The sequence below is a fragment of the Atractosteus spatula genome, chromosome 4 (genome assembly GCF_055471065.1).
Source record: "Atractosteus spatula isolate fAtrSpa1 chromosome 4, fAtrSpa1.hap1, whole genome shotgun sequence".
Lineage (NCBI taxonomy): Eukaryota > Metazoa > Chordata > Actinopteri > Semionotiformes > Lepisosteidae > Atractosteus > Atractosteus spatula.
The window spans coordinates 31,104,484-31,122,940 of record NC_142709.1 but is presented as its reverse complement, the minus strand read 5'-3'; the positions used below and the strand labels follow the sequence as shown (position 1 = coordinate 31,122,940).

Genomic DNA, 18,457 nt, shown 5'->3' with positions numbered 1-18,457 from the left:
CGGTGAGACATTTATTTTTCTGTTAAGTAGCTTGTATTCCCTGACAAACATTACTTGATTTTAATGAGACGCATTAAAATGATGTAGCATACAACCGTATTTATAAATATGCTAATTAGTGACATTCAATAATTCTTGTTTTTATCCCGTTGTTTTTTCATTATGAAATATCGCAGTTATGTAACTCTTTTAAATGTTTTAGAGTCTTTCATTATTATTTACCAGACATATTCAGCAAATGATTTATAATAATGATATAAAAATAATGCTTGTGATCAGATTAAGCGCTCAAGGAGCTTATTCTTATTTATAATGTTTGTTTTGCCTTGACCTTTAATGGCAAGTCTTTAGTTAAAGGACATGAAAGAGTTAATTTAATCTTTTCTGAAAGGTTCATACTGTTTTTGCCTTTGGCACCACCTCCAAATAAACATTCCTGCACAGTGTGATGTAATAAAGTAAATAAGGGAACTGGAGATCAAATACAGAATGGTTACACATGCAGTTGTGGTTAAGAACAATATGTATTTAGTTAATATGGCTGAGGAAACTTATTTTTGGTACAGTAGCTCCTATTTGACTATATTTTTGGTCATGTACCTTAAAATAAAATGAAAAATGGTGTGCATGTTTGACATGCAAACTGCTAAATGACAAAAGATACAAAACTCATCATGCTTTGAATCATACTGTGTAAATTGAACAATGATGTGATAAACATATTGTAATTCACTGACGTATAGAGCAGTAGGCAAAAAGGTTTCTACAGCTTTGTTTGAAGAATGGGAATGTCATGATTAGAGAAAATTACATTCTGCTTCACACACATAAAAAAATGTATCCACTAAATAGACCACAACTAAACCAAAACAGGAAAATTTTGCAGTCTCTGTTCTGTAAAAGCCCTGTTAATATTTTTCTGTGCTCATAACACCTTGTATTTTTTCTTGCAGTGTCAATAGATTTGAAGTGGATTGTGATCCAGACTGTAACACCTTGTAAAGGTGTCGATAGGCGATTGTACACTTCACTTTGTTCATTACCTGTGCAGATCAGCCCATCTTGTTTGTCACACTCTCGGTCATCACATTCGCAGAATTCTCCTGATATGTACCATTCCCTGGGAGAACAGATACATTTCCCACAGTGACAGGAACCTGAAATCGTAAAATGTTAAGAATGTGACATTTTATACAAAGGTTATGTTTTTTATATATACTGAGCATCAAATGAAATGTATCACTTGCTACTTCAACACATTTGCAAGGTTATTATCAGAAAAAAATGACATTTTATTGAACAGATGTGACACAGGTAGATTCACTATGCTGATTAACATTTGTTATCATCAGGGTAGATCAACAGGGGAGTTAGTGTGAATGTCACAGTCTAGTAGTTCATGTGGCCGGGGATTCAAGCAATATAAGCTATACTGTACTTCCGCTCATCCCTCAGATGTTGAAAAGTCCTCATGACTGGCAAGTGTGGTTTCCACAGCAGAACAGTCCCATTCTTATTTCCCAAGAAAGCTGCCATTACAAGAGTGACATAAGGATGTCCATTTTCTTGCTGGAAGTTGTTATGGATGTGTTTGCAACAAGGGCAACCAATGAGATTCCAAAACTAATCAATCAGAAGTTAATCAATGTAGTGTCTTGCGGTCATGTTGCCATCAATCCTTTGTTGCAACCTTGTGTTCCTCACGCACTGGAGCTGGCAGCATGAAAATCGTCCCCAAGGACAAATAACATTGTGAGAATCAGTGTTGTGACTGATACCATTCCAGAATGTGGCCTTGCATTGACAGAGTATGTTTTGCTGTTACAGCTTGCTATGTTAGACCCCAAACAGCAAGCCTTGCATTGACAGAGTATGTTTTGCTGTTACAGCTTGCTAGGTTAGACCCCAAACAGCAAGCCACAGTGGACTGACTTAATTTGGCCTCCAACATATCACTTGCACAAAGGCATTGTTCTCCTGAGTGGGGAGGCATATGGTTAGGTGTTTTTCGTTCTTGAATTTCACCCGGCTTGACATTCAAGTTTAAATAGCCAATCTCATCACCTGTTCCCGATAAGCTACCTCTATCGCAAACAGATTGCTATCTCACTAATCAGGTTTTTTAGTCTATGGTTCCAGTCCTGGTCCTGGAGGATCCTGATATTTGCTCATACCAAGTTCTTGACCATAGTTTAAAAAACTTCAGATTTCCCCTCATTCAGGGGTGTTGCCTGAAATGTACTTAAACACAAAAAGGACTTTGTGTAAGTGCCTGCTACATTTTTATTCCCTCCTGTGTCTGTTCATCCTCAACTGATCACCTAGTAACAGCTGTTTAGTCAAACATACAGTAATGACAAATAATATGAGGAGAGACTACTTCAAATTCTGTGTGCTTGAATTGTTGGAAACATTGCCCTTGAAGTAGGGTGTTTTTGAAACTCAGGAATGAGTGCAGAAACAAGTTAACCAATAGTCTAAACAAGCAAGCAGATCAAAGTCATCAATCAGAGCATGGCTGGAATGAAAGCTAGACGATAGTTGTAGTTGTCTCTCAGGAGTACTGCGGCGTTGGGACCTATAGATTTAGTGCTGATGCAACAGTAAAAATCACTAGAGTGTATCACAGTCAGTCACGAATGATCAGTTAATTAAAATAATTTGAATAACATTAAAACAATATCCAACATTACTATACTTTATTTATACATACTGTACATGCATAAGAACACGCACAACCAAAGTTTCTTTTGATGGTCAATATATAGTTGAAATTGACAGTAAAATCAAAACCAGCATGGGTAAACAGTTGAATAGCAAAATTATAATTAGGAACAAGTAAAAGTTAATTCCACACTGAATTAACAACGTGGAAAAAACACAGTTTTGGCTTACTTCATGTTTGATCTCGAACTAACGTTTACTCATTCCTTAATGTTAACATAAATTCGAGATCAACACATGCTCACTCATTCAAAAGCATAGATAAATCTTGAACAGATGACTACAATGTTTAATTAATGATACTTGTGAGAGCTAGAATGTTACGTCAACATCATACAATCCAGTATAAGTGGACCTTTTGTAAGATGATTTCACAAAACAATATGATTTTGTAGGCAAATGAAATCTACAGCAATATACCAACTCATGCTACTGAAACCAATACTGTATATCATATTTTCCAAAAATCTAACTCTGTGGTGGCTTTCTACTAAAAAAAAATATTTGGGAAAAAAAAATGCTGCCTTGACTGCTGATTCTGTGTTTTTCAGATTTTCCTCATATTTCCTTCTAGTTGCTCACTCTAATATATCAATAGTTATAAAAAAGGGGAAAGTCATAAAAAACCTTCACTGAAGCAACACCTGCTGGTGCCAGAATTGCTTTTAAGATTGCGTACTGAAATTAGAGATTGCTTCCCTGTTCATCTACAGTATGTTTTAGACAGTTTGGAAAAAGTAATGATTGCCTCCAGTGTGGGAGCAATCAGTTCAAGATTTGTATAATTAATCCTAATTGAGGCTATGTAATTGGCTTTGATAGACCCACAAACAAAACAGGTGCTCTAACAGGCCACAAATGCTCATACAAAATCTCCCTGTAACCTTTCCCCCTGATTTTAAACACCTCCATCTTTTGAAGCATCTCCATATTTTGTTTTTCTTGTTGTAGGGGAGGTATTAAGCCTTTAGAACTGCAGCCACGCACACAAAGCAAACTCTAAATGGACAGCCTTTCTCAACATGTCTTAATTTTACACAATGATAAACTAAATTGCAGCCTTATTTATAAAATTTATTGTTGTGTTTTAAAAGGACATTTATAGCAGCTGGATGTACTGTTAGAGTGGTATTAAATGAAGTTTGCTGGCAGTCAGGTAGATTAATTTCCCAATGTCTGCCTCTTATTCAAGGCCGCCTGAAGGAAAAGATGCCATTCAAACTTTTCTATTTTTACCTGTGGTAGGGACTTCAAAATAATGGTTGTGAAAGGTGTATTACTGCTTTCATTTTACTTGGTTTATGGAATATACCCAAGGAAAGCCACCAGTGGCAATCCTGTTCTATATACAGTATATATAAAGCAATAAAGCAATGGACTTGTTATTGTACTGTACCTGCACTCAATGATGTTCTACAAATCAGTTATTTTGAGGACAAATAACTACCCAGTGCATAGACCCGTAAATAAGATTTTTAAGCCTGAAGTGCACAATGCCTCACCTGTCAGTTTCATTGCATTATGTAGCATTAACTTGTTCCACAATATATTTCCACAGCTTTCAAATGCCTTTTAAAGAAAATATACTTGCCAGGATTGTTACAGTAGCATTACAGACTAGACATAAACAACAAGAGACCCGGTAAGAATATAAATTCATCAACAGCAATCGCCACCCACTCACTCCATATTGTTTCAAAACTTTTCTCACCAAGTATTTTCTCTGCTTTACTTCTCCCTTGAAAATTCTGTGCTTCACTCTTTCCTCAGACTGCTGGTCTGTACAAGTATACACCCAGTTTAGATTCTTATCTTCGCCTGCTGCTCTCTTTTCATTACTCCAGTCCAGTTTGTTCTCTTGCTCCCCTTACCCTGCTTGTCCTCTCTGCTTATCATGCGGTGGCTCTCTGTTAGTAACTCTCCTAATTCCTGGATCTTTTTACTGTATTTTACTCCCTAGTCCCCACGTGAAACCAGTTCTCTGTGAATATGAAGACCATCTCTGACTACCTTCAAGTGCGTCCCTAAAACTGAGATTTTGTTATCTTTTCGTCTTTTATCAGCAGGCCTGCACTACTTCAAATGGATAACAAACTACAGACAATTTACAAGACTTGTTTTTTTAACTCTCTTCTCTATATCAGGCAGGGTCCAAGAGTGTACATCCTTCAACTCATTTACTATACTGTAGCTTGCATTTATTCTTCTTTTTACTTGTACTGAAATAGGTTTATATAGCACAGTACTTCAAAGAACTCGGTAAACTCTCTCATTTTTTTTTACTTATCAGCAAATATGTTCTTGAATGTGAATTGCCTAGGATCATCCAAGCAATCAGAAAGTAAATAATAAATGCAAATAAAAGTCAGAAATCCAACACTGCAAAAATGCACGTGATAAACCGATTGTCTCAGATCAAATAACTATGGGTTTCACAGAGTCTTGGCTTATGGTATGTTTTTTGGGGGTTTGGTTTAGAGTACTGTATATTATACTTTGTACAATACATAATACAACCATGAGATACAGCACGTCAGCAGTAATCTGTGTAGAAAATGAATTATTACATTTACAATAGAGGTCCAATGCTTGTGATAACAGTGCTGTTTACGACTGCAATCACATTTTCTGATGCTCTTGGGTCCTGGGATCACTTCTAGACTGGGTGTTCTTTTTTTGTATGGAGTTCGCATGTTCTCCTCATGTTCATGTGACCTTTCTCTGGATAATATCCCATTTCCTCTACTGTATACAGTATGTCCAGGTCTCAAGCCTTCAATTACAAGCACCCCCATTTTACCATAGACATCTAAATGCTCATACATGTTTTGGAAATTAATTCAAATTAATAATAAATAAAAATATTGCCACTGAAATCCCATGAGAAGCTTAAGAGGGGTGCAGATGTCTGAATAATATCTACAGTACATGAAAGCTCTCAAAAGATTACATGAAATTGGGCTTCAAAAATAAAACTTTCAACAAAATCAATAAAAGCTACAAGAGGTAGTGGTAATAGTAAATTGGTCATGCTGTTTTATAGAATTAATCTAAAAACATCTAAAATGTCAGAAAAGCAGTGTGAACCTTATCAAATATCCAACGATTCTGCACTATTCCTCAAGTACAGCATGAAGATGCTCAAGATTCCATCCAGTTACTCAACATTTTAAGAAACTTTGTCAAAAAAGTTCATTTTGTGGTTTCCTGCAAAGGTTGTTTTAATTTTAATGTTACTGATCCATTCAGCAACAGGTTTTACAGGAAGGCCTTCTAAAATATGAGATCACCTAAATCTGATTTCTTATAGTTTAGATATATACATGGATTAAAGCTGTGTTAATTAAAACAGCTTTGGGGGCCTTATTTTTACTAGGGCAATACCCTACATTCCCTAAAGTACTACAAATATCTGCTTCATCTTAAAATCTTTAAATACACTTTAATGCCTACAGGCTTTTGTGAAGCTTATCATATATATGGTGACAGTGTTATATTTATACACAATGAAAAAATGTTTTTGCTGCCCTTCATATCGTAAAACAGGTTCTTACCCCAATCTGATTTCCTCAAAAGCAATAATTTAGAGGCCAAGATAATCAAGTTCCTGATTCAGAGAGATGAAAAATATTACATGCAGTCATTGATATTGTGCATTTAAAATACATTGCACTAAACAGCAAAGCCATAAAAAATGTATTCTTGTCACTTCTCATTTTGTGTTTTTGATATAAAAAAATACAAGAATTAAACCAGGAACAAAAAGATAATTATCCAGGAACAAGAGCAGACCATCTGATGTTAACGGCTGATATAGCTGAAGAATTCATTTAATTTAAATGGATTTTCTGTAAAATTCTAGTGTAGAAGAGCAGAAAAAGTAAATTTTTGTTGGTGTGATTCAATATTATTCACGCATAACAGCCAAGTAATACAGTATATACTGTACTATACATGTTGTATAAGACTTGTGCTTGTCTGAATATTCTTCAAAATGAGAAGTTTCAACTATTTTGTATTTATGCAAGCAGCAAAAATCTAGTATTAATAATTTGCTTCTCCTGCACTTATAGTAGTTTGCAATAGTTCTTAGATTTTCTTAACATCTCCTCAATTGATATGAGGCTACTTGATGGCCCTTATACTAAAGGCCTTCCAAAATGCTGAAATTCAATTCAGGTTTAGACATAGGAAGCAGCATCTGAAATAATAAATAAAAAACAGAAGCCCTGTATTTTTACCCTTGCTTGATATGACATTAGTGAGACCCTAGATATAAAAAAAATATGGGCATGAATGAAGTTGAAATTAAAGAAGGATCTAGAAATGTAGTATGACTGATCATATCAGATAATCTTTCGAACTTTCGAAGATGGACTTTGTTAAGAGAACCCTTTCAGTTTTATTTTAATTTGTTTCAGTTTGATCTTACCTTTCCCATTACACATGACCCCATCTGACGTTTCACACAGGCTCTTGCTCTCCTTATCGGTCATGTTGCAGCTCCGAGGAAACTGGCACAGTTTACCAAACCAGCCATCACTGCAGATGCATCGGCCACAAGAGCAGAAGCCATGCCCTACAGTACCATAAAAACAGCAGAAATGGATTAGAATTGAGGTCCACAACCCCAGTACTCCTGGAACTGCAAGGGCTTTAAATAGCCGAAAGGTGAAGAATTGGAAACATGTTCGCTTCTGCCAATTATGCAAAAAAAAGTAAGAACCAGAGTTGCTGATCTCTGTGCAAGACACACTGTATACCAATCCTCCTGTTTTCTTTCAGTTTTGCTTTTCTAAAAAAAAAGTGAATCTGTCTGATTCACGCAAGACTAATTGCTTCAAAAACACTTCCCTTGACAATAAAGTAGCTTTGCAGAGTGACTCCTTCATCAAGTGAGAGAAGGGGGGGAAAAAAGCCCAAGGGATGAGCAATCCTTGAAACGCTTAAAAGCCAGTCCTGGAGCACCTTAAACCTACCATAATCAGACGCATGTTAACTTCACTCTTTTATCAGAGAGTTGTTTGAGTCCCGCTTCAGTCATAGGGAACAAACGTTCATTGGAATTCAGATCACAACATGGTTATTATACCATCTACTGATTCCTCTGCTTTTTGGTTTTAGAGTATCTAATCTTGCTCTATAGATTTAGTTGAAGGGGAATAAGTAGAAGTCTAAAGTGTAAGGACAATGGGGTGTTTCATGTTAAAGTAAACCAATAATATTAAAGGTGGCAGATTTTCATTAGTTACAATTGATGGAGAAGGTGGTGAAAGACCCATCTGCTGTGTAAAAGCTCTGTGAAGGGGTTAAACATAAACTGAAGTTTGCCTAAATGTCCCTTGAAACCATTTTTGCTTACGAATTCTGCCTACCCAGATAAAATACAAAACATTCATTGTCTTAAATCCTTCTGACTTCGAAAAGTTAATATGACATCATAGATTTTTTTCCAAGTGTGGTGTGGTGTTTTAATCATCTTGTTAAAACCGTTACCGTATAATAAATTTCTATCACTTTCTGAATACCTGGATAGATGACTTTCATGTAAACAGGAGATTAATGAAATTTGAAATGATTGACTGGATATGCACTTTATAAAAAATGCTGAATAATTCTGGCAATCTGCAATAAAAGAACAAACTGTTCTGTAAGATACTGATAACATACTGTACAGTACAGTGATCACTGAAGTCCTGATTTCTCTGAGTTTATTTTTACCAGAATGTGAAATAAAACCCCTTGTTCCACTACTCTAAGATTAAAAAAAAAAAGATTTTCAAGAGTTAAATGTAGAAAAGGGAAATGATCTACCATCTTCCTCCACCTACACACACATACAGTACCAAAACCCAGAAATGGAAAATAATATACTCTAGTTTTCAACAGACACTAAGCTGCAGCTATTTAGATGACCGAAGAAAAAGAATTTAGCTACAGGATGTAATTTAATAGATCATTTTTAGCCATCATAGACATGGATCATCTTAGACATTACCACTTTGCTAAAGAAGTGTGGATTCATTCGTTTTAAGAAGCCTTATTAAATATTGTTGTTTTTGTATTGCCTTTTTGTTCTTTATAAGATTCACAAAACAATATTTTAAACATAAATATATCAACAACCTGTGTTTTATTGAAGTTTTATGCTACAATTAACTTTAGCAAACCTTACACTGTTTACACTGCAGCAAGTTTACAGAAAATCAAGTATATTAACAATAAATAATGCAGTTCTTTACAGTTGGTTTACAGGGACACAATTACAAATTAAGTTCAAGGTATTCCAGTACATACTACATAGTGTTTCTCTTAAAAGTGCATGTCAGTTGATACTACAATCTTGAATTATTAGTGAAATCATTAAGTGTTGTCTTAGAGTCACCTTTCAACCAGTTAGCCTCAGCACTCACAATCTTTATTGAGCTTTACCATTTGCCATTGTGAGAAAGATCTCCTGCTTAAGACTCTCCTATAGTAATAGTAGTGTAATTTGGGCTTTACAAAAGTATTCATTTCAGAACATCTTTTGCTTAACCAAGTCTATGATTAAAGTGCCTAAATTTTTTAAGATCTTCATTCTTCTTCATGTCAGTTTCTCTTCTAGGATTAGACAAGACAAGGTTCTCTACTTGTGTGCTGAGTGGGAAATTCTGCTTTTATCGCATACTGAATATTCTTCCAACAAAAATCTTGTAAGGAATCATGCATGCTCAGACAGGTAACTGAACTGGAAGGCAATTGTTCCATGTGTGTAAAACATACATAATGATGAAACCAGTCAATGTCTGATAAGGTCAGTCTGACCTGTTAGTTCAATTCTCAGTGTAGCGTGTGATTCAGCTGGACCTTGAAGATTTGTTTATTATCCAATATATTTGGCTACTAGGAAACTTCCAGTGTCCTTTTTACAAAATCATTAAATGGCTATTAACAACCCTAAAAATTGAGTCAGTCTGATACTCGAGAAAATATTAAAGATCACCTGTCTTTTACTATTACTATTTAACGTATTAATGCAAATGAAATACATATATTCTGCATTAACTTATTTTCCCAAAGGAGTGTACTATTTACTTTTATACTATTACATGTTAGTTGTAATGTTTCAAAATTAAATGAGTGTAGCAGCAGCTGAAACTGCACTGATTTAGTTATTTTATGGCAATGATGAGTTATTTACAACATTAACAGTGAAATAAACTACTACACTTACAGTACATTCACAACTAATAATATTATAATATATAACTAACAAACTTTAGTGCCTAGATTAGCACTGGAGCACCAGAAAGAGCCACTGGAGAGAAGTTTTGACTCATATCTGAATGTGCCAATTAAAAAATCTGTTGTGTTGTACAGTTAGAGGGCCCCCTGGTGGCCACTGGTCCCTAGGCAGTTGTTGGGCCACCTAAACCATGGGCCAGCCCTGTGTGTGAAGGCAGAACATTAACAGAAAATCAGAAACTGTTATCCATCAACACAATGCAAATTACAAATCCACTAAGTGCCTGGTGGATTTCTATTAAGGCAAGTACAGCAAACACAAAGTTACTACCAAAGATTTGACTAATAATTTACTTGCATTGGACACTGGGTCAACATTTCTGATTTAATAATAATAATTATTAAACCTTTACAGGTAATGGGGACTCCCCTCCACCACCACCAATGTGCAGCATCCATCTGGATGATGCAATGGCAGCCATAGTGCGCCAGAACGCTCACCACACATCAGCTATCAGTGGGGAGGAGAGCAGAGTAATGTAGCCAATTCATAGAGGGGGATTATTAGGAGGCCATGATTGGTAAGGGCCAATGGGGAATTTGTGGCCAGGACGCGGGGTTACACCCCTACTCTTTTCATGAAATGCCCTGGGATTTTTTAACGACCACAGAGAGTCAGGACCTCAGTTTTACGTCTCATCAAAAGGATGGCGCCTGTTTACAGTATAGTGTCCCCATCTGTAGTATAGTATATCACTATACTGGGGCATTAGGACCCACACCAACCACAGGGTGAGCACCCCCTGCTGGCCCCACTAACACCTCCTCCAGCAGCAACCTTAGTTTTCCCCAGGAGGTCTCCCATCCACATACTGACCAGGCTCACACCTGCTTAGCTTCAGTGGGTTGCCAGTCATGAGTTGCAGGGTGACATGGCTGCTGGCCGTTTAATCAGAGTTGAGTCTCCAGGTAACAAGAATTACTTACATTTGGTGTTACTAGAAAGCATTACCTTTGGAGTAGAGCCCAGACACTAGTAAATTCAACTGCTGGGGAATTAAATGGGGGTTCTTCACTGACATTTGGGAGGGATGATGATAATCAAGCAACTTTAACCTCAGCTGCTCTAAGTCATAGTCATTCCTGTCATTTGTAAAGCTAATATTTATGCAGTATATTACACACAAACCCATCTGTATTGCATTTTGTCACAGGCATCTCCCCTCTACCCCATCTCCACCTTTTCTAACCTCCAGCTACCCATTGGTTAGTCCTCACTCTGCAGGGTGGTTTCAGTCTCCTGTAGCACTCAGGAAACATCATCCAACATATCCAAATACTGACTGTCGTTATTCCTTGCAAATTATAATTGGCTGGCTGCAAAGCACTCACCAGCCTTGATCCATTGTGAAAAGATGTCCAAGTCCCAGTCTCACACCAACCATTTTGGGAAATCAATCTGGGGTAAGCTCTTCAAAATCCAAAATTCTAAATACATTGGAGCATTCCTGTTTGTGCAAGCTTTTTATTTTCTTTTCCACTGCATTGAAGCGCTTAAAAAATTGTGTTTCACTCTGATTACACTTTCCAGAAGTGTCTGGCTAGTCTTACTGCACATGTCCTAAATGTGAATGTAATCTCTCTGTCTGAGACAAAGAGGATTTGGTAGCAGCAGAACTGTTAATATATACAGCTATATATTTCAGACCCAACACCTTGTGCTTTACCCAATCTTATCATAAGCCTCTGAAGTTATTGTGGCTCTGATAAATGTCTTACTCGTGAAAAGTATCTACAGTATGTTTATGTTGAGACATACAGTAGTCTTCTAGCTCACTTACTAGGGTACTGTGCAGTTCCTGTCATACAATTCCATCTACAGTACACAGGATGTGAAATGAATGTAGATTAATTAAGATGGAGAACTGAAGGTATGACAGCTACTGACCTTAAAATTTAAATTAATCTTGATTTACAATACTCACCTCTAATTGGGTAAGATGTCTGAGAATCTTGACAAAATTATTTTGTTTCCTAAAGTTGTTTGTGTGCAGTTTTTGAAAATCACAAATGTCACATTTTCACAATTTGCATACGATGATCATGCTGAGCAACCAGGCTTTCGCACAGCTTGTTGTAGGCAATGCTTAGGGAAACATGTGTAATAAAAAGCCACAAGGGAGCTACTTGTCTCATCAATTTCCATTAATACTCGTATTCTTTTTATACAACCACCAGCACAAGGACTTGGGCAGCTAAAAAAAGATTAAAAGGAAGTGAAGTCTATACAGTGTGTGCTGTTGAAATGCAGACTCAACTTTATAATTAATAATTACAAAATGTTTTCAAAATGAAAATGTATGCAGAAATAATTTCAGTTTTCAGTTTAATAAAAATTAATCTGGAATTTTATTAGTACAGTAGGGTCTCAACATCTGTGAATTTAGCATTCGTAGATTTACTTATTCATGACTCGATCAGGCAGATAGGGTCTTGGATGGATAAAAAGCAGAGCAGGATGAAACCGAGCCTAAAGTTATTAAATGCAATTTTCAAATTAGCTTTGCAACAGACAGGGATCGTAAGATGAAGTGAAAGAGCCTCACCCTACCCCGTGTCCAAGTACTCACCACCCAATAATCAACATCTCAGTGTGGTCTAGTTTTTATACTGTAGCAAACACTCCCGGTTCTGTGTTGGCAGTGTGGAGACAACATTTCAGGCTCACAGGCAGTTTATTGCCCTTTTCATTACATTGGGGTGTGCTAATCACAGAGGTGGAAAAGCAAAGTGAAGACACCTGCTGGACGCAGGGCAGGGATTCATGTTATTTAGTTTTTGCTGATTACTAGACATTTGTGTTTGCTGTTGTTTGTCTTAGCTGATAATTGTTATTGTGATTAACTTAAGGCCAATGCACTAGTACTGTAATTATCATACTGTATAAGAGAGGGTTACTTATGTCTTTTCACCACACATACACATACATATGACAGTATAGGGGTGGACTTGGTTCTATGTGAATTTGGCTATACGTGATGGTTCTCTGCACCAAAGCCTTGTGAATGTAAATATAAAAAAATCATCTGTAAAATCTACTTACTGTATTCTATACCACTCTTTCTTTTCTGGATATTTGCCTCTCCATGAAACACTATCAACTTCTGTGTATTACAAATTCACTAATTCATGCAGTTATCTTCTTTATAGCACTTTCCATCCCAAACACTAAACACTAAAACTATCTAAATTTCTCACAGAGCCATTTAGACTTTGTTGCTTGTTGCATGGTGGATTTTGGAAGTCCATCCATCCATTTTCTAACTGCATCATCCAATTTAAGGTCATTGAGGATCTAGAGCCTATCCCAGCAAGCAACAGGCGTACGGTAGGGTACACCCTCGACTGAATGCCAGTCCATCACAGGGCAGACATATAGAGACAAACACAGATGCACACACTCGCACCTAGGACCAATTTTCCCAGAAGCCAATTAACCTGTCAGTATGTTTTTGGACTATGAGACGAAACCCAAGCGAGATCAGTTAGAACATACAAACTCCTCGCAGATACAGTAGCACCCCAGGTCTGGAATTGAACACAGAACCCTAGCGGTGCAAAGCAGCAATGCTGACCACTGTACCACAAAATCAAGCCCTTGAAATGTGCTCATTTCATTAACTTTGGCTATGTTACACACTGCAATGACAGGGCCCTAATCCCCAAACAGCCCTTCGCTCTAACCCAAAAAGGAAATCCTAGACCGTGAACCATATTCCACTGGTGCTTCCCTTCCAGCCCAACACCTTTTCTATTCTTAGGGTCATCAAAGAAAACATCTCCATTCTACGTGTATTCTATAGGATTGCCCCTAAACTGGAACCTTTTTACCCAGACCCATTCATCACCCATCTCATATCACCTGATCTATGCAATTTACTTGCCCAACAATTCCCTCATCCACCCATAGCTACTATCCACAACAGCACCGTTACCTGTAACAGAAACGGCTGGGTACTGTAACCAGTATCATACAAATACATTGTCCCTTGGGCGGGCCATTTTAAAATCACCCACAGAACATCATGTATATCTAGTTATCTCATTTAGAGTATCTGTTGAAGACAATGTCCGGCAAGACAGCAAGAAGATTGCCATTTTAGGGAACGTCAGAATACTGAGGATCTCCCCAAGCTGACAGTTCCACTATTTCAGCTCTTCAAGCCATGATTTCACTGACCTTTCTGTCTGCATTCATTTACAGGGATTTCAGAACTTCTACTCCAGAATAAAGATATGAAGCCAAGATTACCCTCAAACCTGGATCTCACCTTCCCCCTTCTCTCAATGACATAATCATTTCTGTTTTAAAACCACTCCATTCAAACAGAGGTTTCGTTTTTTACACCTCTCGCCCCAGATCTCACTTAATCTGGAAAATCCTTCTCACCTGCTCAGTGCCTATTCTCACCAACTTTGTCCTTTGTGCTCCAAAACATTACATTCCTGCTACCTTCCAAACTCTCCATCATACCTGATGAAGGCTCAAAAGCAAAACCATATGTTTTTTCATTTTATTTTGCACTGAATTTAATTTCGCTTTATCCTATTTAACAAACTTTTTTATATATAAAAACTCTTTGTAGCCAATTATTAAAAATTCTGATGATGCTGGAAACAATGATTATTACACAATAAAAAAGAAAGGTTTGGATGGCTAGCTAGAAAGAGGACTTTCACACTTAGTACACTTCAGGATCTCCATATCTGACACTCTGATTGCTCTGTCACTGCAAATTCCGTAACTGCTACAGGTGCATGAGCTGTGTGTATGTAAATTTCATGATATGTTACTGATGTACAGTGTTTCTACAGATGAAAGGATTTCAATTACAGTAGGCCAGAGCCATGGTAGCTCAGACAGCAAGGGGATCTACTGTAGCTCTTGACCAGAAGGTCCCGCGTTCAATCCCAGAAAGTGGCAAGCGATGTACTGTAGCTTGCTCTAATTCCTTCAAGACGGTTCCCAGGTCCACTCAGTCTGCTTTCCAAATGAGTACTGGGAGTTAATCCTCCAGTAATAGGCCGGCCGGAGCATGATGCTGACCACATCTCCTCCACCTCCAGTCGGATGGTCAAGAAAAAAATGGTGGCCCTTGCCCCCCATTCCCCCATGGGTCTTTATGGCCTGAAAAGGGGACCTAACCTAATTACAGTAGCCCATGGTAAGCTTTGCACTTTGTATTCAACTATGCAATCCAGAAAAGTGCAGTTTAAAATAGACTTGAATTTCACAGATCTCGTATAGGTAGAGCACAGTATAAAAAAAGCTTGCCATTATACCTCCTGCAGATCTAATTTCCAGGACTTGGGGCCTTCAAACATTATCAGAAGTACTACAGCAAGGCAAAACCTGGAAAGGGTAGATACTGAAATGTTGTCCTGTTTAATGCCATGGCAGATGTCAAAGGGATTTGTTGCATTACCCTCAATGGAGACCTGTTCTGTCAAATACCATGATACTCTCTTATTTGTTTGACAAATACATCTAGGCAGCCATAGGAAATCTATGAGGTGTTTTGATGTACTGTGTCCTAGCCTTCAGAAAAAATTAACAAACACAACATAAGAACACATCAACAAAAGATTACAAATGAGAGGAGGCCAGTCAGCTCATCTAGCCTGATGGGTTGCTTGTACCTAACAGATCTTTGGATTTTATCCATTCATTCTTGAAAGAAGCTATGACATAACATGGCTTCTTTCAAGTCCCCAGCCATGGCAGGCTCCAATAATATGGCTGAATACGTTATTCCAGACTCTCACAACTGTGTGATTTGCACTTGTATGCTTATTTTAACACATATTTCTATGGCATAAGCGGTGTGCCTTTGAACATAGTGAATACTTGAATCAGGTCCCTTTGTGTTCCTCTCTGTTCTAAACTAAAATGATTCATAACAATTCAAAGCATCTTTGCTGATCTGTGTCTGGACATTGTGTAAGTAAACATCTTTCTGATTGGATGTTATCAAATTTGATGGTAAAAAGTCACCATCCACACTTCTAAATTGTAACAAATATTTGATTTGGGTCAATTTCCTTCTGTTCCATCAACTATTTCTCAGGTCATGCATTTTTTTTTGTAAGTGTACTTCATACTTTGCATTTTTCAGTCATTGCTGAGTTTCTAGGGAGTGGAATCTCACATAATTTTGATTTCTCATGCAGTAATCTATCCATGTTTTCAGTCAGGGAAGCCCAGTGCGACAGTGGCAGCTTCATACATCTTACTTTTTAAGCTTGCCCAGGTGTTGCTAATAGACTCATCATTCATTCTGGCACTGTTATCAGTTATATAATTTTCATACTTTCAATAGCAGTGTTGTCCAACCTTTTAGCATTCAAGCTTTTTTGTACAGGATGTATGCTCAGTGCCATTTTTGTCCTTGATATACGGATGTTAAGAGTACTTCTTGAATTGCCTATGTCATTGTTTGTTGAAAACGTACCTCGCGTGGCTCTGGTTTTAAAATGTCACCCAGGTAAAGATGGCGGGTCAGAGCACAGTCTATGTGTCACTACATGCAAAAATGTCTATCAGCTTGGTGAAAGTATGTATTAGCTGTGGCAAGGTTGTGTTTGTATAATGTGCTTGCTTTATCAAGCAGTAATTCTCCAAGAAAAGTGCACTCTACTTTGCCATGCTTCCCTTGGGCAGACTCACAGGTGCTATGGTCTTTATTGACTAATATACTGAACTCTCCAGTAAAGACGATTTACCAGATATTGGCTGCATGTTAATGTTTTCTTCAAGCCATCTGTATTTGAACAAGTCATTTTGGTTACATATCCATTCATCGGCGTGACAAAGTTATCCTGACCGTCAAGATTCCATCACACACAGCCTGTGATAAAGTGGGGAGTTGTCCAAGTCGACACCTGCTTCACTTACAGTATTTGCCCTGGTTCACTACTGAATGAACTGTGAAAGACAGGGAGATAAGAGGAACAGCAGCTGACTTTGACATTGCCCTAAGAATCCGTGTTGTATTATGTGGAGGTTGCCTTGTCCTTTCAAGCAAATACTGTATATTGCACAGTAGCAATATCAATTCTGTATTGAGTAAGCTCAGACATCAGAATGGCACACAATGTTCACTGGCTAACAGTGTCCTCACATTCCAAATTGCAAACCAGAGAGAATTTTGCCATTTGAACTTTTTTTTGCCCCATTTTTTCTATGGGATTCCCCTGTCTGGACCAAGCAGAAGCAGCCTTTTTAGTAGAATAGGGCTATTTGGTCAGCCACTGTACTGTAGGTAGCTGCTTCATGGATTCATGTTTGTGTAAAATAACGAGACCTATCCTTGTAGGGTGTCTGTGTACAGAGTTAAGACTAACTGCTTCCAGCTCTTGCTGGCTTGCTGTCATTATTATCACTCTGCTGCCACAGGGTTTTTGCCCATCCTTTGATGAAAGCCTCCCCATTTCTAGCGTATTGGCTTATCTCCTGTTCTCTGCCAGAAGCTGATATGCTCTGAATCTGTGTCTCTCATATTTGCTCCAATGGTACAACAAATGGAAGTGGCAGAGGTCTACCTGCTAACTACAGGTGTAGACAATATCACAGGGGCAAGATGACCCCACTGCCAGGGAATTTTGATCATATGCTGATTGATCACTATCCACTACTGCTACTGCTCAGCAACTTCCCAATCCAAATCCGCATGGATTTAGAGGTTGCTGACAATTCACAAGGCGAGTCTCCAGGAATTTGTACACATTACTAATGATCTGTCAAACCTGACCACAGCCCCCACCTGGATGTGTACAGTAAAAGATCTTGAACCCGATTAACATCAATAAATTAAAAGAGACTAGTACACAGACTAATACAAAGTCTGATTATTTTTAAGTTAATTTTAATGTTAGTTCAAATTGAAATCTTATTTACTGGAACATTTATAGAAACGTCTTTTTGAAAGTAGGGAAGAGACTTTGCAGTAAAGGATAAAATTAAGGTAACTTTTCTATCGGTATTAGCAAAGCCACCAGGCCAACAACATTAAGATTTAATTCCAACACATGCATTTGCCCTTTTTTCTCTCCTTAAGTGGATTTGTTGACTGACCCAGGAACGAGAGACAAGTTAAAGATGATTTTTCAAATAGAGTGCTGTCTGATGCAACAGCAATGAGGAAGATTGTTTTGCAGATACCTATGTTAACACAATGTAATCAGTGCCGCTTTCATAGTGAGTTGTGGAGATGAGGGACATACATATTTTAAAATCCTTTTTCATACTAGGGGCATCTGGTCTGGCACTGTGAAGACAGAATAGACAGGCATCTATTGCAATGTCACTTTGCCGCAAAGTACAATAACCCATGAGAATGCATTCACATTAATATTTCACCACCTTAATATAACTTTTAGATATCTGCAGTGCAGCACAGTAAAGAATCTGAAAATATCATAAAAAATACAGACGTGAGAGTAATAA

At 37.6% G+C, this 18,457-nt stretch overlaps 1 protein-coding gene across 1 annotated transcript in view; it reads right to left on the bottom strand.

Moving 5' to 3' along the window:
* The window catches only part of itgbl1 (integrin, beta-like 1), a 107,032-nt gene that overhangs the window by 16,584 nt on the left and 71,991 nt on the right, over nucleotides 1-18,457 (bottom strand). Inside the window, exons 9-10 of the mRNA XM_088913360.1 lie at nucleotides 7,157-7,303; nucleotides 1,044-1,157 (exon numbers count right to left, since the gene is read on the bottom strand). Of these exons, the coding sequence (XP_088769486.1) occupies nucleotides 1,044-1,157; nucleotides 7,157-7,303 (261 nt within the window). The remainder of the gene's footprint in view (nucleotides 1-1,043; nucleotides 1,158-7,156; nucleotides 7,304-18,457) is intronic.